The sequence below is a fragment of the Eutrigla gurnardus genome (genome assembly GCF_963514095.1).
Source record: "Eutrigla gurnardus genome assembly, chromosome: 2".
Lineage (NCBI taxonomy): Eukaryota > Metazoa > Chordata > Actinopteri > Perciformes > Triglidae > Eutrigla > Eutrigla gurnardus.
The window spans coordinates 24,786,870-24,813,143 of record NC_139916.1 but is presented as its reverse complement, the minus strand read 5'-3'; the positions used below and the strand labels follow the sequence as shown (position 1 = coordinate 24,813,143).

The window sequence follows — 26,274 nt, the reverse complement described above, 5'->3', positions numbered from 1 at the left end:
ATACTTATTAGGGCAACAAATTTGTCAAACTGTTTTATCGTGCAACTTTTGCCAGATTGAGGGTTTAACCCATGTCAAATTTAACAGCTTGAGGTAGGTTAAAAATCCACCAACACCTGGTTTAGAAACAGCACTGTCACTGTGCCACAAGTTTACTTTGATGGGGAACAAGACTTGCTGCATGGCTCCTGTGTCAATCATGAGTCCCCGGAGGCCTTCATGCTGTGTCTGCAAGCTGAGAGAAGACAGGCGTATAACTGTACCAATAACCATGTATTGGTTGGGGAGTTGGAGAAGTTGCTGCTCTCTGCCATTAGGTGGTTAAACTGCCTGTTTGAGGTGTGTGGATGCCGTCAAGGCATGTCATTTACATATTGAGACCCTTTCCTGTCCCAGTGGCTAGAACTACATCGACCGTACTGTAGTAGTGGAACTTCAACTACTCTATTAAGACTTGATATACTATCTATCAAATACACTCACAGTTGGAGTCACAGATGAGAGGAGAGCCTCCAGTTTATATACTGTAGGTCCCAGGGGTTTCCACGCCCCTAGGACTAACTTCTTTTTTTTTTATAAATAGATGGTCAGTTCCACAATTATTATCTGATTTGCAGACATATCAACGTCTTGTTTAATCAGGATTGTGTTTTTTTTTATATACTTACAGATATCTCACTCACACCCTACCCTTTGACAGGGTCTTCCCAGTGATTTTTTGTTAGACAGGGCATTTCAATAACAACTTGTGATAACAGTGTTTACAGTTTTCCATAGTCTTCTGTACTTGGTGGCCTTGATATGTTGCATCGACACCCAGGTGTGGATTCTCAGACATGGCCAACTATTAACCACTTAACCACTATAGTACATCTGCAGTCAGAATGTGATTGGAAGGAGAGGTTTCTCCACACCTTCGTGGGATAACCTGGATCTGTCAGTGCACTGTTTGAGTCCTGTGTTAAACTAACAGTAAACTTTCAGTCAGGTGAGTTGTTAGCAATATGAATTGTTCTACAGTACAGTTTACATCAACCACGCTCTTTCCGACTTTATTCAACATCTACATGCTCCCACTAAGACAAATCATGCAAAATAATAACATTGACCACCATTGCTATGCCGATGACACCCAAATCTATGTAGCACTATCACCAAACGACTATCGCCCCATATATCTTCTGTGCCAGTGCATTGAGCAAGTCAAAGACTGGATGTGCCAAAACTTCCTACAACTAAATGAGGACAAAACTGAGATAATTGTTTTTGGTGCTAAAAAAGAAAGGTTTAAAGTAATGCAACACCTTCACTCTCTGTCCCTGAAAACCTCAAACAAAGCCAGAAATCTTGGGGTTATTATGGATTCTGATTTACATTTCGACAGTCACATTAAATCAGTGACAAAATCAGCCTACTATCACCTAAAAAATGTAGCAAGACTTAGAGGGCTCATGTCAGCTCAAGACCTAGAAAAACTTGTAAATGCCTTTATTACTAGTAGGCTAGACTACTGTAATGGTCTCCTTGCAGGTCTTCCGAAAAAAAACTGTCAGGCAGCTACAGCTTGTTCAGAACGCTGCTGCTAGAGTTCTTACAAAGACCAAAAAATGTGAGCACATTACACCAACTCTTAAATTCTTACATTGGCTCCCTGTATGTCAGAGAATTTATTTCAAAATCCTCCTGCTCACATATAAATCACTACATGGTCTAGGACCGAAGTATATCACTGATATGCTCCCACTACATAAGACTTCTAGACCACTAAGATCTTCTGAGACCAATCTGTTAGTGATTCCCAGAGTAAACAACAATCACGGGAGAGCATCATTTAGTCACTATGCAACAAATGGCTGGAATAAACTTCCTGAAGATGTAAGACTTGCCCCAACTCTGACCACTTTTAAAACTAGACTGAAAACTTTTATGTTCACCATAGCTTTCTGCTAAATCTTTTAATGTCTGCACTGTTTTTAATTATTGCAAGTATGTTTTTATTCTCCTTTTCTTTCTGTAATGCATTTTTAATTTTGCCTTTATTTTCTTTTAATTCTTCTATTTTTTATACAAATAAAGTTGCCTTGCCTTGCCTTGCCTTAAACCTAAGTGGGTATGTTACCTAAACCTAACTTCCTCTGAAGACGGAGGTTTATTTTGAGAAAAACACTCCCTGTAACCCAATTCAGGGGCCGTATCTTTCGGAAGCTGCATTTGAATAATCTATGCATCACAGTGACGGCAACAAGGCTGTCTCATTTCAAAGATATCTTCAAATCTGGAAATGCAGCCTTTTTTTACAGGTTTGGAGGATCCAACTGATGGATCATTTACAGCCAAATTCATCGTATTGTAATATTGCATTGCATTGTAATATGATCTCTGATTCCATTTAATCATAAAACATTGCATTCATTCAACCGCAGCTTGTTGCTAGGTGAGCAGCAACAGGTGGGCGTGTGAGCAGCTGGTGATGCAAACAGGTAATCCTTGGTATACCAGACCGTCTCATTCAGAAACCACCCGGTTCGGCCTTCACGGTCTTCAAAGGCTGCATCCTTTGGAGGATGCTCTGAATTGAGACACAAATACAATGCACTTTACAAGCATATATTGACACGCCATCACAGACGCTAGACCAAGCAATAAAGTGTTTCCCTTGCATTCAGAGCAAAGCTGTGAGTCCATCAACGTGGCCAGTGTCTTTGATTGGTGTCTGTAATATCAGCAAGACAGTTACAAACCAACCCAGTCTCACGGCAGTTCAATTCAATTTTATTTATAGTGTCATATCACAACAGAAGTTATCTCTGGACCTTTAAGACATTGAGCAGGACTAGAATATGCTGATTTTCAGAGTTAATACATTTTCAAAGTCCCAAGATCACTCAGGAACAAGCATTACAGTGGAGAGAAAATACTGCCTTAATAGGCTTTTAGACATAAATCTTGTGCAGACCAGGCCCTTGGGTTCCATCTGGATTTGGTGTTGGTAGTAGTATAGCAGTAGGAGTATTAACAGCAGTGGTAGTATTAACAGAAACAATAGTATCAACATTAGTAGTCCATGGTGGCAGGCAAAGCCACGTTGAGATGGATCCACCCCAACCATGTTGCCGTAGACCAAAAAGCAGTAGTTGTTGAGCAGTCACACAGCGGGCAGGTGGAGCTACAATATGGTGTTTCCTACATCAGGCCAGTTAGCAGTCTGCATCTGTCAGGACCTCAGCAGACTCTGCTGGACAAGAAAGCATAGCCAGACTCCCGGGAGTAATCCCAGATGGCGTCAAGTGTAGAGATGCAGATTTAAGTCAATTTCTTTAATCAATAGTCAGCCGCCTTAACAATTCTAGCGGTAAGAGTCAAACTAGACCACAGCGTCACTGCAGTCGGGATCCGGTTCCACCACGGTCTAGGGAGACCTGCTAGATGAGAAAGCACAGGGACTCTGGAAACATACACAGAGAGAGCGAGAGAGAGAAAGAGAGAGAGGCTCAGTGTGTCATTATAAATCCCCCGGTGATCTAGGCCTATAGAAGAATAAATAACTAAAAGCTGGGTCAAAGCAAACTTGAGCCAGCCCTAGCTATAAGCGGTGTCAAAGAGAAAGTTTTTAGCCTACTCTTAAATGTGGGAACAGTGTCTGTCTCCCGACCCAGAACCGGAAGATGGTTCCACACAAGAGGAGCTTGATGGCTGAAAGTCTTGGGCACCTGCTCTAATTTAGAGACTTTAGGAACTACAAGTAACCCTTTATTCTGAGAGAGTAGTGCAGTAGGACAGTAGGGTTTAATGAGCTCTTTAAGATAGGATGGTGCTTGACCATTAAGAGCCTTGTAAGCGAGGGGAAGTATTTTAAATTCTATTCTGGATTTTACTGGGAGCCAGTGCAGAGAAGCTAATACATTTACATTAAGGGCATTTAGCAGGCGCTTTTGTCCAAAGCGACTTACAATAAGTACATTTGTCGAAAGAAAGAAACCACAACATATCATTGCCGAAGAAGTAAGAGCGAAAAAGGAGAAACAAGTGTTAGGTCCTCATCCGAGTAAAGTAGTAACTGTTCAGCATGCAAACCTTAAGAACAACAGTGCCATGATAAAAAAAATAGCACTTCCACGTTCTTACCTGTAGCACAAAAGTAAGAACATGGAAGTGCTATTTTTGTGGAAGTGAGTCACGCTATGCAGAGTTGAGGTGAAGTCTGAAGGTGAGTCTTGAGTCTTTTGCGGAAGACAGCAAGTGACTCTGCTGTCCTGACATTGAGGCGCCAGAACAGAAAAGAGTCGGGACTTTGCTAAGCGACATTTGTTTGATTTCAGCGATGGTGGTACCAGCTGGCCATCTGAAGCAGAGGAGTGAAGTGCTTGTGTCGGGGCGTGTGGTTTCGCCAATGTTTGGAGGTAGATCGGCCATTGATGGCCTTGAGGCCAGTGTCATCATCTTGAATTGGATGCGAGCTGCGACAGGGAGCCAGTGGAGGTCACGGAGGAGGGGGGTCACATGGGAGAATTTGGGTAGATTGAAGACAAGGTGTGCTGCAGTGTTCTGGAAACACTGCAATGGTTTAGTCGTTGAGGCAGGGCAGGAGAGAGTTGCAGTAGTCAAGGCGAGAGATGACCAGTGCTTGGACCAGGAGTTGCGTTGCATCCTTTGTGAGGAAAGTCCGAATCCTGCGGATATTGTAGAGGGCAAATCTGCAGGATCGGGAGACAGCAGTGATTTTGGGGGTACAGTATAGTTGGTCGTTGAGGATTACACCCAGGCTCCTCGCATTTGGTGAAGGCAGTACTGTGATGTCCATGGACCGTCCATGCGAGGGCAGTCTTTCCCCAGGATGAAGAGGAGTTTGGTTTTATGCAGGTTAAGCTTGAGGTGATGTGCAGTTGTCCAGACAGAGATGTCTGCTAGACATTCTGAGATGCGAGTTGCAATGTGGGTGTCGGAGGTTGGGGGAAAAATGAGGAACAGCTGAGTGGCATCTGCATAACAATGGTAGGAGAATCCATGTGATGTGATTACAGAGCCTAGTGATCCGACGTATATTGAGAACAGAAGCAGCCCTAGTACTGTGCCTTGAGGGACACCTGTGTCCAGAGAACAGGGTTTGGACATAGAGCCATTCCATGTGACCTGAAAGGTGCGATGCGCAGGTATGATGTGACCCAGGTTAGAGCAGAGTCAGTGATGACAAGTTCAGCCATGGTGGATAGAAGGATTTGGTGGTTGACTGTGTCGAATGCAGCAGATAGGTCGAGGAGAATGAGAACGGAGGAGTGGGATGAGGCTCTGGCGTCTCGCAGGGACTCAGTCACTGTGAGGAGGGCCGTCTCAGTGGAGTGAGCAGTCCTGAATCCTGATTGATTAGGATCAAGGAGGTTGTTCTGCTAGAGATAGGGGTTGGTTGTAGGTGGCACGTTCCAGGGTTATTAGAGAGGAATGAAAGAAGAGATACAGGTCTGTAGTTTCAGATGTCAGCAGCATCTAGGGTGGGTTTTTTCAGGAGTGGCTTCACTGTTTTGAAAGCTACTGGAATGAGCTCTGAGGTGAGGGAGGAGTTGATCAGAGTGGTGAGAAATGGCAAGATGTCGTGTGAGATGTCTTGGAGAAGAGAGGAGGGAATCGGCTCAAGGGAGCAGGTGATGGCATGATTAGACGTAACAAGTATGTGAATGTCTTCAGAGGAGAGAGGGCTAAAGCTGGTAAGGCCATCAGAGGTGGGAGTTGGGGGCCTGTTCGTCTGTTCGGGAGTGTGAAAACAAGTAGGCAGTTGAGAGGGCAGCTCGAGTGGCAGTGTTTTCTGGAGTGATCCAGGTTTCTGTAAGGGCCAGGAAGCGGAGAGTCTGCAGGGAGACATACGCTGAAATGGTGTCTGCTTTCCTTACTCCAGACCGACAGTTCCATAGCCCCCCTAGTACTTCAAGTTCCATACCGGTGGAGAATGGTGGGTAGCAGAGATTAGATGGGTTACAGCCTTGAGTGATGGGTCTGGGTTTGATGTCCTGACTGGGTTAGGACACATGGCTGCAAGGGGTGGTGGTTGAGTTGTTATGACTTCCTCGATGGACTAGTAATGTTACGCAGGTTAAGGAAGACTCGCTGGTAGTTTGTTTAATATGCAAGTTATGCAAGTTTATAGACTGTCTTCTAATGATATTGCCTAAAGGAAGCATATTTGAAAGTAATTGGTCCGAACACAGAGCATTGAGGAACACTTCAGTGCACATGGAGGATTTTTCATTAACATGAACAAACTGAGATCTATTGGATAAATAGTACTTAAAGCTGTAGTCTACAATTTGAAAGGTTTTAAAAGCCTCCCCCCCCCCCACACACACACCCCTCCCCTCTGCTCCTCCAAGCTTGTATCGTTCTCCCCTCGCAGCCTCCCAGCTCCCTCTTATTTTACGAAAATTGTTCACCGAAATGTGTTTCTGAAAACATTTCATGCGAGAAGTGAAAAATCAGCAGCTTTAAACCAGCTTAATGCGGTTCCTTTGATGATAATTTGTCCAGTCTACATAATAGGATCTCATGGTTAATGGTGGCGAACACAGCACTAAGATCTAGCAGGACAAGTACAGAAACTAGTCCTTTGTCAGAAGCGGTTGTCTTCAATCTACCCAAATTCTCACATGTGACCCCCCTCCTCCGTGACCTCCACTGGCTCCCTGTTGCGGCACACATCCAATTCAAAACGATGGTATTGGCCTTCAAGGCCACCAATGGAACAACACCCATTTACCTCCATCACTGGTGAAACCATGCAGCCGACGGAGGATTATTGCTCCTGGTGTGCTCCTCGCAACTGTTTTGGAAGAAGGAAATAAAAATGATGCTGATGTGAAGAGTAGTTCATGTTGATTCAGAAAAGTGACTGATAAATATTTCAATTGTTATATTTCTGCCATCTGCCAGGCCACAGCAATCTACTTCAGGGTAACAGTGCTATTGTCCTCATCACACCGTATCGGGGGCCACTGCAGGGGAGGCAACAGAGGGGTCCTTTGGTGCTTAAGCCCCTGGAGGTGGATCATGCTTTAGTTCCAGTCATAGAAATAAAATAGAGTAGAAGGGACATTCCTATTCAAATCATCATAGCAGGATGGTGAGAGCAGCAGACATTTTTATGCGTATCGTTGCTATTATAAACTGACTCACAGCAAGTCACAGACTGACTCAGGGGAGGTTTTACAGTAACAAATAGCATAGAGTAGGAACGTTACAAAGCATAGACCGACAGAATGAGTACAATTTAACAAGTTAATGCTTCATCCACACACTCTTATCACACCATAGGAAAGGACATTGCTATTACTGAAAATTAAAAGGTATGGTGTGGGGTTGTTTTCCAGGAGCTGGGCTTGGCCCCTTAGTTCCAGTGAAAGGAACTCTGAATGCATCAGCATACCAAGAGACGTAGGACAATTCCAGGCTACCATAAAACCGCTTAAAAAAAAGAAAAGATCCTTGTTATATCTGGACATAAATTCCAAAAAAGGCACTATGCTTGATTTGCTTGTGACATGCCAACCCTGTCTCCTCCATCCATCCATCCATCCATCCATCCATCCATCGTCTACCGCTTATCCTGTATTCAGGGTCGTGGGGGGCTGGAGCCGATCCCAGCTCAACCCTGCCTCCTATGTTACTTAACACCTAAAGTGCACTCTCAATTACGTTTCCATGGAAACATATCTTTTTCCGGACTGAATGCTCATTTGAAACAGTTAGAAACATGTGGTTACAGCTCGGTTGGAAACCAGGTCATTGCAAGAGCAAAAGTGATCCATGACTAAATATGTTCCCCTCAAATTCATAATGTAGTAATGTGGAAAAGCATTTTTTAGGAGATCAGGCAGGACATCCTTGACAGTTCAGGTTATAACACATTTTTTTCAAGGAGGAAATTACCAGCAAGGCCCATATTCTGTTGAATTTCCCTGAGTGATATAAGAGCTGTAGTGATATAATGTAATGTCCAGTAATGTCCAGCTTCCTCAGGGTCTCTTTGTTGTCTCTCTGATGAATGTCCTCCTTGCCTGGTCCTGCTTTGGTCCTCTCTTGGCTTTGGTTTGTTGTGGTGCCATATGCTTTCCATTTCATAATAATAGGCTGTGTGTGTGTGTGTGTGTGCCTACATCAAAGTAAACACCTCTCATCATGCTATACTATACAATGTATCAAATTCAATGTAGCTTGTTTCCGCTAACACAGGATGTCTGCAGTTGCTATGAAAACAAGTTAAAACTACCACTAGCATAGTAACCCAACCGCCCGATCAATAGATGCCCATAAGATGACAATTTGGTATATAGATAAAATCAACAATAACCATCAACAGCCATCACTCTAAGGAACTTGTGAAATAATAATTAGAAAAATAAATGGGTAGATCTTTGGGGAGTTACACAAGCATAAATGATGGTTGTTTCCGCTATAGCATCGTCATTTACTGTACAGAACACTAACGTTACTAAAGTCACAACGCACAATAATTTAAACAGAGCATTATAAAATATATTACACACAAGCATCATACACGGCAAGGGATTTACCTACAATGGCCCTAAAACGTCCACCGTTTAAAGTTGTGCCCAATTTGAATGCACAATGCATGCTCAGGTGGAGGGAAGTGGACATATGCTTAAGGAACAACATGGCAACAGACCACCAGGAGTTGGCATTACTAGGGGCAGAAAAGAAAATGTGGTGATATTGTCTTTCAGGGGCTCTTCTCAGTGTCTCTATGAGCCAGGGGAACCTCTTGAAGGAAGCTGAGCTCATGTGCACCTATGATGAAAAATCACCTGGCCAAAATAACACACATTATTTTGGACTGTAGTGAACTGATACAGATCATTTCCACTTAAACAGTACATACCGCTGTTTCCTGTAGGCTACCCAAGATGTAAAATATGAATCCATCATTCTCGACTGTACACCAGATGTCAGCAATAAAGCAGATGTGGTGGAAGCAATTGGATAAATGTAGAGGCCAATGGCAAGGAGCTAATCTAACAGGAAAGAAGTAAGGATATCCATGCCCGATACAACAGCAAAATTCAAGAGCATTGTTTGTTCGTTGTGGAGCACATATAATGTACCTTGTAGCTGATGCAACCAAGTCGTCTGAGGATGCTATTGGCTAACTGGGCTATGAAGCTCTTTGCTTTCTTTTCAGGAGCCACGGGACATCTTAACCTTTGTCATGAAAACAGCAACATTTCAAAGTGCTTTAGGTTATGGTCCTGATAAGAGATCAACGTGTCCTAACATCACAAACCAGGTGAACAAGCCCCCTGTCTCTTCCAGGACAACCGAGGTGTCTATCCAAATCCCTGGATTGCTCTACATATTACCATCCCGGCAGTTTTTCACAACTTAGGCTCATTTAAACATACCTGCATTCATCAGAAGGACAGGAACGTCTAAGTAGTCTTGCTGTCATCAGCATCAATGCTTGCTCATACGCTGTCATATGATTACATAATTAACGATTTGAAAGGAAATGCAGGAACGTGTGCTTCTGTAGAGCTTCCTGCACCTGCCGAGAATGTCTCTTCTGTAGTGCAATATATACTGTCTTTAGCAGTGTTTGTAACGTTTTGTAACTTCTCTTCTGTTTTGTGTGATTAATTGTATACAGGGGCGGGGTTAGGGGATGGCTACTTGGGCTCAAGCCCCGGATGTTTTTGCCAAAGCCCCGAATGTTTACAGTAGGGGGGGGGGAAGCTCAACGCGGTTTATGTCAGTCTCCCTCCCCTGACCGCACCCGAGTCTGGTGTAGCCTTCCTGCAGTACCGGAGTCCAACAGAGAGGCAGCAGCAGCGGGAAAGTAACCTGCGTTCATAGCCTGTCCTGCCAAGAAGAAGTGTGTCCTCTCTCTCTTTCCTGTGTTGATTCCGCCCGCGGGTTCAAATCGACATGTCAGATGGACGTAGCTACATGATGGACAGAAGAACGTTTTTCTCAGCGGTGGCGCAACGACCAACAATTAACGACCAACGTCGGAACAGATGTTTTAGGTCTGTGAATGTTAACATTAATACTCGGTGTGTGAGAAGTTATTGACTGACAAAGTAGTATCTTTCAAGTGTGCAGGTGGCCGAGTGGTTAGAGCGCATGCCATGAATACCTGTATACGCAACCGACCCCGGTTCAAATCCAGGCTGGTGGTCTTCTGCTGCATGTCACACCCCCTCTCTCTGCTGTGTTTCCTATCTGTCCACTGCTAATAAAAGGCACCTATGCCAGAAAAAAATCTTTAAAAAAAAGATTTAAAAATAGAGTTTTTGCTAGATGGTTTTCATTACCGTCGGTTGTAATAACAGTTAGCATACGCAGAATATATGCCAGAACTTTGCGCATACATCTTTCGTCCCTCTGGGCTAAGCCTCGGATCTCCCATAATCCTAGATCCGCCCCTGATTGTATAGTTCTGTTATTTTTTATTTTTTTTATAGTTATTCATTCAACAGTAGCAACATTGAGATCATAGATTTAATAGAGCTTTATTAGATCATGTGACAGCTAGATTGCACACAGGACTATTTAACTAATTAAGTGACCTCTGAAGGCAACTGAGCACCAGCTAGCAATGTCTGTATTGTTATGATAATTGTAGCCTATTTACTGTATAACTTGGAAGCCAATTGACAGGCGAGCATACATTCTGTGTGTCTCACTTTCTTTTCTTTTTTCTTTTGCAATTATCAAAATAGCTGGCTGACCTATTGAACATAATATAAAGTGATATAGAAATGGTGGTAAAATGGTCAGGATCATTCAGTTATGCACAAATTCGCTCTCCCTACAATTATATGTGAGGTCTGTTGTGAATTGTGGTTTTTCGTTGTTAAAAAGTGGGTCCCCAGATCATATCAGTCTGGCAACATGATTTATGATGTCTTGCTGCACAGGTCGAAAAGAGAAACAGTCCCAGTATGATAAACTGCATACAAATATGTTCCCTTCCAGGCTTTTCTGGCTGTGTGCCTTTAGCCTGTACACAACTGGAGGGTTTAAACCTCTCTTTGAGAAATGACAAATTGATCTCAGATTTAGCATAAAGCCGCAATTGCAACATTTGTAACAAGACTATACTTTTGCAATTATATAATGGGCAGCTGACTATTATTCCCCACTGTGAAGTAGCAAATTCACCAAATTAGTGGTGAATGCAAGACAGCGTTATAATAATGAGCAGCTTTTTACTCCTGTCAACATGTTAGAATTACAGCAGTAGCCTACATTCAACGATAAAATCATGTAATACCAGGTGCATTGTGATTAAGGAGCGTGTTTAGAACAAGCCTGGAGGTGCTATGGAAATAGAAAAGGCCAGGAAGTTGGATAATCTTTAATGGCTACAGTCCTTTCGTGCATGTTCCAGCTGTGTGTCACACCTTCAAAAACACTTTGTGAAGGATACACCTGTGAATCCTTGCTCAACCTTCCTCCCTCCTTGAGATACATTTTAGGAAATGAGATGCCCTTCAAGATGGAGCACTAAGATCTATGCGACTTTCTAAAGGAAACTGCCAAAAAAATGTCAGAAGGGTTAGTCAGAAACAGACTCTTTAGAACCTAAAGACCGCCTTGCAAATTGGGCAAACAGAGCAAGGGAGTGTTTTTGATTTACATGTACCACCAGCAGTGCGGTTTTATCACAGCTGTCAAAGGCCTGCAGAGGTGCCAAAGAATGCAGAGCGCCTACAGGCGACACTGGCCCATATACAAGAAGCATATCAGACATATGTGCCTTCAAATGTTGATCTAGTTCAGCTTAGCTGTATGAAACTCCACCGTATCCAATAACACTGGCTAACTCAAAAACGATGGCAGGAAATATGAGGTCATACTTCGGTCGAACATGTCAGCAAAGACATCCAGCAGACACGGAGCAATATAAGCAGTCCAGTACTTTTCTTTTAACTCAGTCTGGTTGAAAGTCCTGTGTTTTTTCACCGATGCAACTCCCCACCCGCCCACAAGCACCTTTTTAATATTTTATATTACACCAACAGCTTGTGTGTTCAATTTGAATGGATGAAAAATGTAAAACGTGCGGCCATATAGACAAATCAATTGATTTCAACTTTGTGGCTATGTCACAGTATATTGTGAGACTGCATTGTATTGCATCAGTGTGAAGTTAATGCATAACAAAACTGCTTGTGCTGAACCACAGATAATGGGAGTTATCCTTTGGGTTTGCTGTAGAGAGGGACGTCTGAGATAACCTGCTGAGCCTCAGCCTGGCCCTAGATAGAGGATAATTGAATGGATGGTGTAATGGGGAAATGCAAATAGGTGGCACATTCTTCAGGTAAAAACAGATGTCCAAACAGATTAACCTTTGTGATGCCTATTTGAGGGCTGTGCCCTAAAAGGATACAGGTGTCAGACAAACTGGAGAGAGTGCAAGATCTATGGCTTTGAGGAATGTTCACAAGGTATAAATGAAGAGACAGAAGGAAGCTCAGGGTGCTCAGCCTTTACATGTAATGTGAATGGTTGGATGTATAAAGGAAGGACACTCTTGTTTGTGACTCCGCTCTTCAGAAATTGCCTCTGGAACGCAGCGGTTAACTTGATGTGATGAGGTTAATCCGAATTTGACAAAATCGGATCAATATTGGACCCCCAGGTTGAGAACCACATATATAAAAACAACATTTTTACATGACATCACATGCACCAGTGATTTTCAGGAATCACAACACAGGGATGCACGACTACATGCAGCTGTGGACAGTTGTGTGGATTCCTTGAATGCATTTTTGGAATGGAAATAATGGGTGAGACACTTGAGGGTCCTAGTTTGGGTGGGAGGGAATATGGTCACCTTATGCTAGTGATTAATGTTCATTGAAACGGTGACAGCTACTCTTGACGTATGTTCTTCTCTGCACAGTGCAGGAGGTGTTTTTATCTTTGCAACATGAATGCATTAGAAGGCAAAAACATTCAATATAAACCAACTACAGCTACAAGCTAAAGGAGGACTGGTGTTCAGCGTGATGGCGTCTGGCAACCACCACTTTTAAGAAACTTAAAAGCTTCAAAGTTCAAAGAGGCACATATATTGAAGTGTTTTATATCATAGAGCAAAAGATCAAAATCTCTTAAGCTTTTGTTAAATGCAAAACTTATTTCAGGCAAAGAAGACCCACTGACTTGAGGGAAATAAATAGCAAAATTGGTAACTCATCCCCACAGCAATTGCTGAACTGACAATAAAGCTGACTTTGATCTACACAGTTTAAGGAGTAACGAAATTGAGAGGGTGGTCGGCTTTATCACGGTTTCAATGTATGATTTCATAATCTAGCATTTCTTTTGTTTTTTCCTTGTACATTTGTCACTTTAATGCCAGAGGATATCCTGTTTATATAGATATAAAATTGCATTTTAAATCTTGAAAATTTGTTTTTTGATGAATATTACCAACCATCAATGAATCCAGCACTCAAAGGGTTGATGATTTTCTTTTCCACCGACCGTTACGTCATTTTGTTCTCAACAAATTATACAATGAGCATCAGTAAAGATTTGATTTATCTGCACTGTGGACGACTGCATTTGTTTTTAAATAGGCTGCAATGTGTTAAATGAAGTTGAACTTGACGTCTGCAGACAAATAGAACAGACAGAAATCCATCCAACTCATTTTAGACGTCAAATTGTTAAATGGGATGCTCAAGCCACATTCTAATTTATCTAAACAAAATTCACTGCAGCCCATTTGAAAACAGGCAGCAGGCCACAGTTTGCCTGTGGGCCGTAGTCTGGATCCCCCAGATTTAGACTGACTGTAGAGCGCCACTCAATAAAAAGACCAGATGAGTGTTTGGCATCAGAAAACTTTAAACACGATGTGGAAATACCTGAGGGGTATTCCACCAAACTCGCTAATTAAGGCGGCGCTTACCTGGTTAAGCCTGGTTAGAACTAACGCCAACTTCCACTTGCAGCTAAACCCATTCCATTAACGCATTTCAGCCGCGCCTTGTTAAGGCTAATTCAAGCCAGGTTAACGTTGTTGTGTGTTAAGGCTGAGTTATGCTTCCGCGTCGACACAACGCAAGGGGGCTTGCGGACCCCTTACGTCCTTGCGTACCCCCCTTACGTCTAACGCAAGGGCCTGACTTGCACCTCCCAAAAATCCTAGACGCGCGTCGAGGCGACGCAACACCAACGCAGCGGCATTGGCTGTGATTGGTCCGCTAACTACATCTGCTGGAGACCGCTATCCGGTTTCCACTCATAAACACTGCCATTTAAACTTTTAAAAGGCTACTTTTATTGTTTTCACCTCGTTTTATTGTTTGCACCTTGTTTTATTGTCTCGCCGGGTTGTGAACCTGGGATGCCCACGTTCGGGGGCAGGAGCATCACCACTCACCCAACTGAGGGATTTAGGTCGTGATATGGCCAGTCGGTCTTAAACAAAATAAACGATTTATTCATATTTTTTTAATTGCAAGCATGTATTCTTAGACGCTTGATGAAAATATAGTCTGTTTGTACTTCATATATGTAATTTTGGTCATTTTTGGACTAGGCTTGGCGGAACCTTCTGCTGGAACAGTTGTTTCCGACAGACGGACTTCTCTGAAACCCCCGCTAAAGTAAGCCTGATGGTTAGCCTGCCCCAGGCTAGTTTGGTCGGATAAATTCCCATGGTTACTTAGCGGAGAGTGCCTCAAGTCACGTTGATGGAACGCAACTCTCGCTAAAGGTAGCGAGGCTTATCGAAATTAGCCCGGCTTTGCACTTAGCGAGTTTGATGGAATACCCCTCTGGACAACAAGCAGAAGAAATACAACAGAAAGGGCATTTATAAACAGCGTTTAGGCATGCATCCAAATAACACACAGAAGAATGTACCATTGATACACTATTTCTAAGTTACTGCTGCCATCTCCCCATTCATACTAAAGAGCCCACTAAATATAAAAACAATGTAATTTACTGCAAACTACGTGCCTGTCCTCCTACATCTTATCACGGCCACCCCTCCCTGTTGGGACATGCTGACACAAACCTGTTGCCACTGTTCTTGATTGTATCAAATAAACTGAAATATTGGACTTAAATTAATAACTAAGCAGACACAAAATCACTGTTGATGTTGTGCAAAGTGCGAAAGGCAACATTTTCATACTGACATTATTGATAAAAGCATGAAATATAAAACTCAAGGACAGTGGTTCTCAATCTCAATCCTCCTCCCCTGGCTTTGTAAATGTATTTATTTATTTTTTTAACCAAAATCTGTCCTACAGCATCATGGTCAACATCACAATGAGAACTAAAGTCTCCTCCATTCAAGTTAACTGACTAGAGCCAAATATGTCCAAATAAGCATCTCACCAGCACACATGAAACTGATCCCCTTTGCTTATTTCGCCCAGATTTGACTTTGCATTTGCATCCGCATCCCTGTGGCCGCACACATTCGAAGGTTTCTGCACCTACAAACAGCCAACACTCGCAGTAAATCATTACTCCGATTCTGCACATTGAGCCGTTGACAGCTAAATGAGATCTTGTCTCTAACCATTAAACAAATCAGTCTGGCAGCAGGAAGAAGCCATAACGGCTGACATGCCAGGGGAAAACTCAATGCTTCTCCACGCGGGGGTGATTTAGTATTTGTACTTTTTGTAATCAATGCAGAGAAGTTGGGAGTCCTCCGCCAAAGAGTGGCAGCTGTTGGATGTGTTTATTATACATCATGTTTACCCGACTGTTGCAGCACTATGACTGCTTTTCTGGCAGACCGGCCTTCAAACTGTGAATGTCAAAACAGCCGAGACACCTCGTTGGCCTTTCGTACATCTCCACTCAACACTGCCAAACCCACTATAATTACACATAGTTTATGGGTTGACTTATTTGCTCGGTCTGTGAATAATTAGCTCTTGTAGTGTAGTGGAGGTAAACATCATATCGTCAATCATCTCTTTTCCAGGTTGTAGTGTCCACAGGTGGAAAGAAACACTATGCGAGTCATTCCCTTAACATAGCATTGTTGCGTGCCTCGTTGTGTGCAATTGTGCAACGTTTGGGATGATCAGCAGGTTCCAATCCTTTGACTCATAAAGTCATCACTCATAGCAGCTTCCCGGTCTGAGAGCTGTGGCACGCAACCAAAGTCTGAGGAGAGTGTGAAACGAATCTTCAGCCGCCGCACACAAACAATCACACCTACGAGGTGACTGCTATTTCAGTCTCCTGTTCCCCGAGGCTATCCATGTCTTCTCATGCTCGCCAGCATGTCAGCCCAAGGAGTTACAAAGTCCTATTTATGGTGCATTCCCTGAAAGCAGCGCTACGGTTGTCACATTGTAATTAAGGATATATGGTATGCGTTTGTCAGACAAGTAAACAAAAGAGAGAAAACAAAAACTCACAGTGAAGTCACAGCGAGAGATGCATCAGAAAAACATAAACACTTGCTCTGAAAAACACAGTGGACATCTGCAAAAGATGAAACATCCAAAAAGCAAGTCTGGTATGTGTTATGTAACCTATAATTGGTGGTGCATTAACACCGGGTTCTCTTAAGACTGTGGCTGCAAGTGAGTGAATTTAGACTCTTTGCTTGTAATGTACACTTGCACTGCACTGCCACCTCGTGGCCATAGTCTGAAGTTATATCAAAAGGCACTATTATGCTCAATTGAGTTTCTATGGGATTAAATGACAATGAAGATGTCACAGGGGTCTGGAATTGAGCAAAACTGTCAACTAACGGGGCCTCCTCTCAAGCTTTGGGTTTTATAGCTCAGAGGTCTGTGAAGCAGGATTTGAGGTCAGCGAGGTTACTTCAGGTTGAACCACAGGACCTACGATGGTGGCAGATCGCCATGGTGACTCATGCAGCACACATAACCTGCTCTGGAGCGGTTTAGAGATACAAAAGCGCCACCTACAGACTAATTAAAGGTATATGTGCATATTGTAAGATCATATTTCACAAATGTGAAGGAGTTAAAGTAATTACAGATGAAGAGAAACACAGTTTAAAATGCCAAATGCAGAACAGGGAATACAAATCACTGCTGGTGTGAATTCATAAATCAATAGGCATGCAATATCACAACCGGTACTTTTATAGATACTGGGGGTGATTATAAGTTAGTTATTTGTTCCAAGTCCATTTTACATCACATCATAAAATTGTAATCATTTTGCCAAGTGAATGAATAAAGTATCTTCTATTCTGCAAGAAAACGCCTCAGAAACAGATTCATTGAATGGAATACACAAATGTAATTATAGTCGAATCTATCGTGCTCTAGATGAGGCAGGGACAACATTATGTGTTTAACTTCTTTGTATTTGTCTAAAATTACAGTTTGTAAAATATGTTGCGTTGCTGCCAGTGGTCTTGTCATGTTTGTGATTGGTCAAATGCTGTAAACACACAGGCAGATTGAGAAACCCTGAGTTAACCACCATCACAGTTGTAAGGGTTAGTTAAACCAGATAACCTAACCCTGGGTATGTTTGACTGGCCTCGTAGTTCAGGCCTCTGTCATCCATCCCTTCAACTGGTGGTGATGTTGTTCTCGCCAAGTTAAATCGCAAGAAACATTAGCAGTTAATCACAGCCGATCAAAAAGAACAAAACACATGATCTTTATTTCCCAAATTATCAGTTGTTAACATTCATCATCCATTTCTCATTCAATGTGACCTCTCAAGAAGCCACACCACCAGTTATGGTTTGACCTTTGCAACCAATAAGAACTGCCAAATAAACGTCTCCAAAGTAACATTGCTACGTGTACATACAGTACTTTCCCTCTGCTCTCTTAGCACCTGTCAGCTTGTTTGTAGAGTGAAGACCAAAAATACAATGACTGACAGGAATTTCAAAAAAGTCCCAAAGGCAGGTGATGCAGATGTCAATGACATGCCTGTTGTCTCTGATCCAGGAGGGTCGGGTCGCAGCATCCGATCACCCAGAGGTTAGCATGTTACAGCAGCGTCTTCCTCATCTTGTCAACATGTTCTCTTGTCCTCATGTCCTCAGAAACATCCGGCGGTTAGCAGATGTGAGGTCATCTCTTTAAAAGGCTGTGGATAGCTTTCATCTCATCAGCAGAAAGAGGAGAGAGATTGTAGCCTCTCAGCTCAGGTTTTCCTGCAAACAACCAAAAGGATACGAATCATGCTCACACTGCTGGGAGGACTGAAGGGGCAAGTTCACAAGGAATGCATCGCGGCTGCTGATTGATAGCGCATCTTGCCGCCGCCATCTGCCCCGTCTCAAGGTCTGATTCACAAAATATATCACGCTCATGATGCAAACGATACTGTAAAGTGTCGCAGCTGAGTGCAATTTGCCCTTTTTTGGCAGAGGGAGAGAAACAGTAAATATTTGTGTTTATTCGTTTCTAGGTTTTCATTTCATCTATGTTTTCTTTTCTCATTTTGTTTTTCTCATGTAGGGGAGATGTATTCATTTATTTTTCACAACACAACTGTTACATCCTGCCACTTATTGATGTTCTTCTCTGACCAGAATCTCTGTGAAGAGACTAATATTTTCACTGTAACTGTGGGTGACCACTGGTGCTGAGCTTTGCGACTCAGACTTTGCTATGAGGCTCATCTGTATAGGAAGTTGGCAATTTTGCACCAAATGTCCGCATGTTACCCAATTTAAATAAATAACACCGGAGCACTGAGACACGATTGGCTTGGCAGCACAGTTATATGAGTGCATTTCATCTGTTGCAGGTGCTTTGAGAAGCCCTATTAGCTAGCCTAATCACAATGGCTGTCACATTATAGCTGTGCACCCTGCTACTGAACTGAAACTTAATTTTGGGAAATACACTTGCTTACAGAGAATCATGTTTTCTATATTTTACTTTTTTTTTTGTTGATTCATCCGCTCAGCACCTCTGTGCAGCCTCACCGTGACAACAAGACTCCCCAGTTTCTGTCTGATGTTTGCCAAAAAATATGTGTAAATCAACAAGGTGTTGTCATACTACCGTATGTTTCTGTTCTCAATAACAAAACTACATACAACTGGTAATTAGTGAGCTTTAAATGTGCTTTTAGTCTTAATGAGCTAATTCCCTTTACCAGCTCTTAAAGGGATGGTTCAGATTATTTTTGTGTGGTCCTGTGAGGTACTTCTCTATAATCCAGGCCTATTCAACTGGCGGCCTGCAAGGTTAAGCCAACCTGTTCTCTTTACAAATCAATAAAATTGATAACCTGAAGAAAATAAGGGACCTTTACCACAATACATTTTTAATTTTCTTGCCTGTGAAAAACCAAAGCATAACTGATAACTTTGCAGCGTGAAAAGAAGCCTTTCGATATCTGTCAGTTCGCGGCCGACGGGGCGGAGCAGCACCAAGCTGCAGCAACTTATGTAAACCATCAGGGGGAAAGTGAAAAATATATACTAATCCATTATATTGTCATTCATTCTCATGCATGCCAATCAGAGTAATCTTAGTCAGCGTCTCCACCTCGCTTCTTACACTGTACGCATGCATGCAAGAGTGAAAAGTTAGTATGGTTATGTGCTTGTTCTGTGTCTCTGTCGCTCTGTTAATGAACCATTCCTGATGCTTGGTTTTCAATCTTTTGAGCAAGAAGTGAATAAGAAGATTTCCCCTAAATGTCAAGCTACTCCTTTAAATTGCCATCCTGCAGTGAGTGGGTCAAGAGGACAGCTGAAATGCTCGTCATACCTTGTATCTCATTTAGATGATTGACTTTCGCTTTCAGCCCTTTGCGAAGGTCGTTTATCTCCTTGTCCAGCTGCTCTTGGTCTACAGGTGGGAAACAAAATCAGAGTTCAGTGTGATCTCATTTTTAGCTACACATTTATTTACTTTCAAATTAGCTATTACAATACATGCAATAAATTCGTATTTTGTTGTTTTCACCTTTCTGAATCATCTCTCTCGTCTTCGTTTTGGGTAATTTGATGAACATGTTTCCAAAGCAGACCTTCACTTTCTCTGCAAAGGAAAGCAGTGTTTTGTCAACACCTATTATTAGTATTACAGCTGAACACCGACTCACACCCACCGTGAAACCCCGGGATAATCAACATCTCCATATTACTAATACTGATTTGCCCAAGCTCACTGAAACGTCCACATAATGAAGCCATTTCTCTTCTCTGATAACATCCCGTCATGAAGGCTCACTCACCTGAATCTGACAGTTCATTTTTCAGTGCGTTCAGTGCTTCTCTGTTCCTGTTTCTCTTTGAATCCAGGTCCACAATCTGAAATACACACATTTCATTTAAATTAAAATGGACTCGTAACACAAAGAAAGCAAGCTTTATTTGCATTAATCAAGCATTTACATTACTACATACACAGCCATGTACTTAAGCGTACTTAGTATACAATGTTGTTCCATTTTAGCACATAAAAGTACACTAAATATACTTCAAATTGTTTAATTAAAACAAAAATTAAACAAAAATACACTTAGTACAAAATTAATTCTTCCAATACAGCAAACTTCAAGTTAACTAACCATTAATACACTTGAAAGACGATTCTGTCTGAAAGTATACAGAAACGTTATGTATTTTTCACCAGGTCACTGTATTTCCTGGTAGGTCTGATCACTTGACGATAAACTGTGAACCACGAGTTATTTCGCATAGCTGCTCATTTTGCTATGTTTTCTTTTCTTTATTTAATATGACCCCAGAGCTGCCAAAGCACGTCCGGGTTGGTTTGTGCATTTGACGATAATGAAATACAAAAGTAGCGTTAGCAGCTAGGCTAACTAGCTCGAGGTTCACGGGCTATCTTTAGCAACATTGGCAATGGCAGCTAATAAATCCGTCCTCCCCGGCGGCCATGCTCTATATTATTAACAAATATTCCGTTACCTGCTGTTTGGTGGTGAGAACATCCTCAGCTGCCTCCTCGACTTCTGTTAAATGCTCCAAAACACGCTGGGATACGGCGTCCATAGTGGCTGTGTCGCTATCAAAATACGTCCGGTCTGAAACAAGGACCGGAAACAGGAAGGACCGCTTAATAGACTTTCCTACCATCCAGCGAAACGTGAAGAATTGGCTCTAACGGGGTCACACGACTATTTACTCAAACAAATCAATAATTTGTCAAATAATAATTGATATATTACCTCATTCATTTAAAATAGTATTTTATTCATTCCACAAAAAAAAAAAAAAATGCTCATATGAAGATCAGAATTCCGTTTTCATCACCGAAGGACCGTAGGAAGATATTGTACCAGCCTTTGCAGCAGGACAATGTGCTTGCTCTTTGCAACTCAGTTGGGACGGGACTAACATGTTGTTGTGTAAACATCTTTCTTCCTTCCTTTTTTAGAGATTTACATTTACTCAATCTGTGATTGAATCTGTTTTATTATGGAATTATTTTGTTGACAAACCAAAACAGAATCACCGGTTGTGTGATGAAAACTCCTGCATACATAATGTATTGGGGTGACGGAGGCTTACTTGGTTGATTTAAATATAAAAAAATGTCCACATGCTGTTCATAGGATTTATGTATAATCAATAGTGCATGTAAACATCCAGTTTATTTGACTGCAACCACAGCATTGGATTCAATTTAATAATGATAGAATTAGCTGAGAACAAATAATCTGGCGTTGCATAATAACCACAAAAAGAAATACATTTACAATGTAGCTGCACTTTTTTGTCTGTCTGTTCAAACAAGGAAAGGTTAGTTAAAATATACATTCAGAATCAAAATGTTTTAAATGACAGTATTAGCTGTAGCTGTACACTTGTAGCCCTCGACTTGTTGTTATGTAACAAATTCCACCTGTTTGTGTCTGTTTGGTCTGTTTATTGCAATATTTCTGGACCCAGGTAAGTTGTCTATTATTGCAGTGACAGCATCTGGTTTGATTTCCTGTTCTTTGAGCTCGGCCATTCTCCTCCGCTCCGCTCCTCCTCTCCTACACTCAGAGCCACTTCTTCTTTTCTCCGATGCACCATGTTGCCTTTCTACTCCACCTGTTCTCTGCTCCGAGCCACTCCGCCTCCTAAACCCCGCTGTCCTGTAGTCCAACGCGTCCCCCCTTGTCCCCAAACGCTCCCTCCCAGCCCCAAGCCTCGAGTCTCTGGCAGTGGAATGTGGCTGCACGTTAGCACCTTGAACGGGGTTGCGGATGTTGCCTGAGGCTTGCATTCTCCTGAGGTGGTTGTTGGTTCTCACGGGGCTGCTGAACCTCAGAGCTCGGGCTGCGGCGCTCCTGTCCGAGGAGTGCATCCGGCTCTCGCTGTAGCTCCTCTTGGGGAGCGGTGTGGGCCCTTTGCGCTCCCCCGTGGGGCTCAGTCTGGCCTGGCGGTGGCTGGAGCGGCAGCACGACGTGCTACAGGTGGAGTAGCGGTTGCGGCAGATGGTGCAGGCACAGCCGGAGAGCAGGGCAGAGTGGCTGGCCAGGGAGGAGAGGAAGGTGAGGGGGAAGGCACGTTGACACTGGAGGATGCACTTTGGAGAGCTGAGGCGTGACGAGGCGGCAGCAGCAGCTGACCTGTGGCAGCTTGGTGGAACTTCTGACACCGCCGGCCTCCCGCCCTCCTCCTGGACAGTCTGAATCTGGCTCCACTCCAGTTGCAGCAGCCTGTCCAGGTACCTTTCCAAAGGGCCCACGGGCCTGGGCCGGGGAGCCCCCCGGCCTTCTGTGTTGTAGAAGACAGCCAGCTGACCGAGGCTCCAGGAGTTGAAAGGTGGAGGGAGGAAGTCTGGAAAGTGAAACCCCCCGTGGCCCCGTCCTCTGGGCCTGTGGTCGCAGGAGAAGCAGTCGTCAGCCTCGATGAGCTCCGGCCTCAGCTGGAGCTGCGGAGGAACCCGACCAGAGGGCGACGCAGGAAGTCTCTCCGACTCAGACAAGTCAGTGTCAGTGTCACTGTCGCCTTCTCCGTGGTCGCTCACACTTCCTCCCTCCAGGTTTGGTGACGGCGTCTCCTGCAGATCAGGGCTTGAATGAGGCAGGCGGCGGCAGGGAAAGGCTGCTGTGTGTCTGCTGCCTCTGAAACCCGGCTGCTTGTGTTCCCTGTGGCTGCAGCGCTGAGCAGCTGGCTGCACCTTCGGCTCCGTCCTGTCCTCCGCAGGGGACAGTGGGTTGGAGGACAGCGGATGGGACTTTGACACTGAGGTTCCCTGAGCACTAGAGGGAAACGTAAATTATATTATCTCAGCACGCAGACAGCACATAATGGCATGACAAGAGAAATCTCACCTGTGTTGAGAAGTAGCACGTTTGGTCGAGGGGGTGTTTGGTTTCTGCTTTCTTCTTTGCTGCAGCTTCTGTGATTACAGAGAGGCATTTATCACTAAAATGTTCATTCTTTAAAGGTGCAATGTGTAAAATCTGGCCAGACTTTTAGTTTGAAACATTTTACCAAATGAACTACTATTGTCACCAGAATGTGAAATGAGCATGCTAACCAGCTTGTCCGTCATGTTGAAGGTACAGGGTCTGTGTACGTTTGAACAGTATGTTTATCTAATTAAATCCAAAGTGGCAGAAATGAGAAAATGGCTCATATTTTTGGTTCATCTTCCCGCCAACAGGAGACTACTTCGCTGGGATGAGCAGCATCAAACAAACCATCCAAATGTACCCGGACCATACAGCCACACAGAACACAGAAGGGTAATTAAGTCCCGCCCCCTTCTGGTGTTACCCAATGGGACCTTATTTGGGAAAACATATTTTCCAGTAGTCAATGACTCTTCAGAGATGTAACGTTACTCGCACTAACAACAGGGGCCTGTACTACAAAGCGAGTTCAACATACCCAGGGTATCTTTCAGAGATCCAGCTTAAGTAACCCTAACAAAGGCAATCGGAGATAAGCGGTCACATGAAGCTGGTTATCAACTCGTTAACTCAACCCAGGGTTTACCTGTCCAGCTATGAGCGCGTGAACATGAAAGAGGCGGCGTTTGCTGCATTTGACCAATCACATACATGGATCAGTCTACGGCAGCGGAGCGGCGTATTTCACGTACGAGGAGCGAACCATAATCTTACAGAAATACAAAGAAGTGAATATAATACAGGCAATAAGCAACCGTTTCATCTGCCAAATGCAGGAAGGTAGTATTAGTAGTAGTATTAGTATAGTATGACTACCCCATCATAAGGAGTCTACTAGATCTGACCGTTTACATCTTTAACTTCGCTGATAGCTTAGTGGTAGAGTTACAACCCCATGTACTGAGGCTTCCTGCAGCGGACCCGGGTTCAAAACCGCCCTCCGGCCGTCTTTTAAATCATGTCGTCGCTCTCTCTCGTCCCTTTAACTCTTATGATGTCCTTCAGCAATAAAAGGCCAAACATATAACTTTACAATAATGAATGTGTTGCTTGGATGTATTCTTATAACGTGGTTTATGACAATATCAGCCTCATTCTTTCAGCTGCAATACCGGCGGTGTAAAACGGACTTGGGAGCAAATCAAATAAATATAAAAACATAATTCAAAGTGGTAAGTAGGCTGTACGCTGACAAAGAAAAGTCTTTCCCTCTGATGAGAATCTGTATCTCTCATATAAAACACAGAAAAAGGGTTTTGCCGGTCTCTGTACACTCTATAGTTCTCCTACGAGACCCTCTCACGATCCACCGAGCTTCTTTTTTTTAATATCCGCGCACCAAGACAGCTGATTGGTCAGTCGGCGGTGTGTTTCTCCACGTTGATCTCTTGTCAGGAACAAAACCTGCTCCGGAGCAGGTTAGCTCCACAGCGTAAGTTACCATGGCGATCTACCCCGGTAAGAAGTGAACCAGCGTCGTAGGATGGAAAACCCAGAGTTAATGCTTAAGTTACCTCGCTAAGCACAAATCCTGCTTCGTAGTACAGGCCCCTGGTCTATCCTTCTTTCTCTTCCTACTGATAAAAACAGTCCCTGGATAAAACACATCAGCTAAGATGATGTTACATTAGTGATGGAATGTAGCTAAGCCAGCTAGCAAGACAAGTTAACGAGAGATGTAGTTCACTGAGCGGTTTCACACTAAACTAAATTATTAGATACGACAAATAATATTTTTTTCTGAAATAAGGTCCCATGCTGGTGGAAGGGGCGGGACTAACCCTGTCTGTTAGATAGGTGTTATTTTGACTGGCTCTCAGTTTCAGCATTTGGGTTGAATGTTGCTTCTTCTTGCCCTGCTGTTGGTTAGTTAGTAGTTGGATTTTCTTTGTCACCTATGACTGTAATTTAGATTGTATGCACCCAGTAGTCGAGGTGAAATAAAGCCCATGTTGCCACATCTTACACATTGCACCTTTAAACGTCACAGTAATCCTGCAATTTTTGCAATTGTTCATTAATCTGACTTTTTTGATGAATTGATTACTTGTGAAAAATGCATATTGCAATTTCCCACGCTTGAGGCTTCAAATTACTCGTTTTGTCCAAAAGTTTAAAAATCAATTCAGAGTGATATTGGCTCAAGCGGAGAAAACAGACAGTGTGAACTCGTTTCAGGTCATGTTTGGCATTTGTGCTTCAAACCTTAATGAGAAATGATCCAAATAGATGCCAGGTAATTTTCTGTGATTGTCTAATCGATTAATCGACTGGTGTCTTCCCATTTGTACCTCACACCCACCTTCTCATTATTATTCTCCTGACTTGGGAACGTGCACTGCGGCTGCAGCGACTTCCTTTGTGACTGCCGCCGACCCATCTTGTTGCTTGGAAAAAACACACAGATGAAATATTAAACACAAGCCGTGACCCAAATAAAACGGATAGCCTGAAAACACGGAACCGTAGAAACAAATATCCGTTGGGAGGTGATGCGGTGCCGACGACGGCTCTGTTTCATAATCACACACGAAGGAGAAGAGCGCGTTAGGATGAACGAACAACAAGCGTCACCGTGGCGACGGCACACCAGCTGGAGAGAGGAGACCTCCACCTACTGCATCATAATAAATCATATCGCATTGTACCTGGACACATTAGGCCTGTTGGTGCTCCACGGCGGCTTCTTCTTCCCGTCCCTGGTGGAAACCCTCTCCGGGCATCGCTGTGCCACTCGCTCCTGCAGGATTGTGCCCATCCCAGATTACAAAAGGCACCAATGAACAGGGCGCGTGGGCTGTTCACGCGGACCACGGCGGTGCGATCATAATGAGTGGGGGTTGAAATACTTTAAAAGCCCAAAGAGCTCCTTATTCTATTCGGAAATATGTCGGCGTGATGGACGATGCAGCTGGCGTCCAGCAGGGG

The 26,274-nt window shown here is 43.4% G+C and overlaps 1 protein-coding gene across 2 annotated transcripts; it reads right to left on the bottom strand.

Moving 5' to 3' along the window:
- Nucleotides 1-17,199: 17,199 nt before the first annotated feature.
- On the bottom strand, nucleotides 17,200-26,241 carry pdrg1 (p53 and DNA-damage regulated 1). Of its 2 annotated transcripts, none has more exons than XM_084023836.1 (5): nucleotides 20,903-21,053; nucleotides 20,203-20,278; nucleotides 19,932-20,006; nucleotides 19,734-19,814; nucleotides 17,200-18,160 (listed from the first exon to the last, which is right to left on the bottom strand). In XM_084023836.1, exons 1-5 carry the CDS (start codon nucleotides 20,984-20,986, stop codon nucleotides 18,078-18,080), a joined length of 399 nt encoding a protein of 132 aa, XP_083879962.1. In that variant the 5' UTR covers nucleotides 20,987-21,053; the 3' UTR covers nucleotides 17,200-18,077. The 2 variants fall into 2 exon arrangements, with proteins under 2 accessions (XP_083879962.1, XP_083879961.1); XM_084023835.1 differs by lacking the exons at nucleotides 17,200-18,160; nucleotides 19,734-19,814; nucleotides 19,932-20,006 and adding exons at nucleotides 23,263-23,330; nucleotides 25,649-25,733; nucleotides 25,995-26,241 and having other exon boundaries at nucleotides 20,903-23,190.
- Between the last annotated feature and the right edge of the window lie 33 nt (nucleotides 26,242-26,274).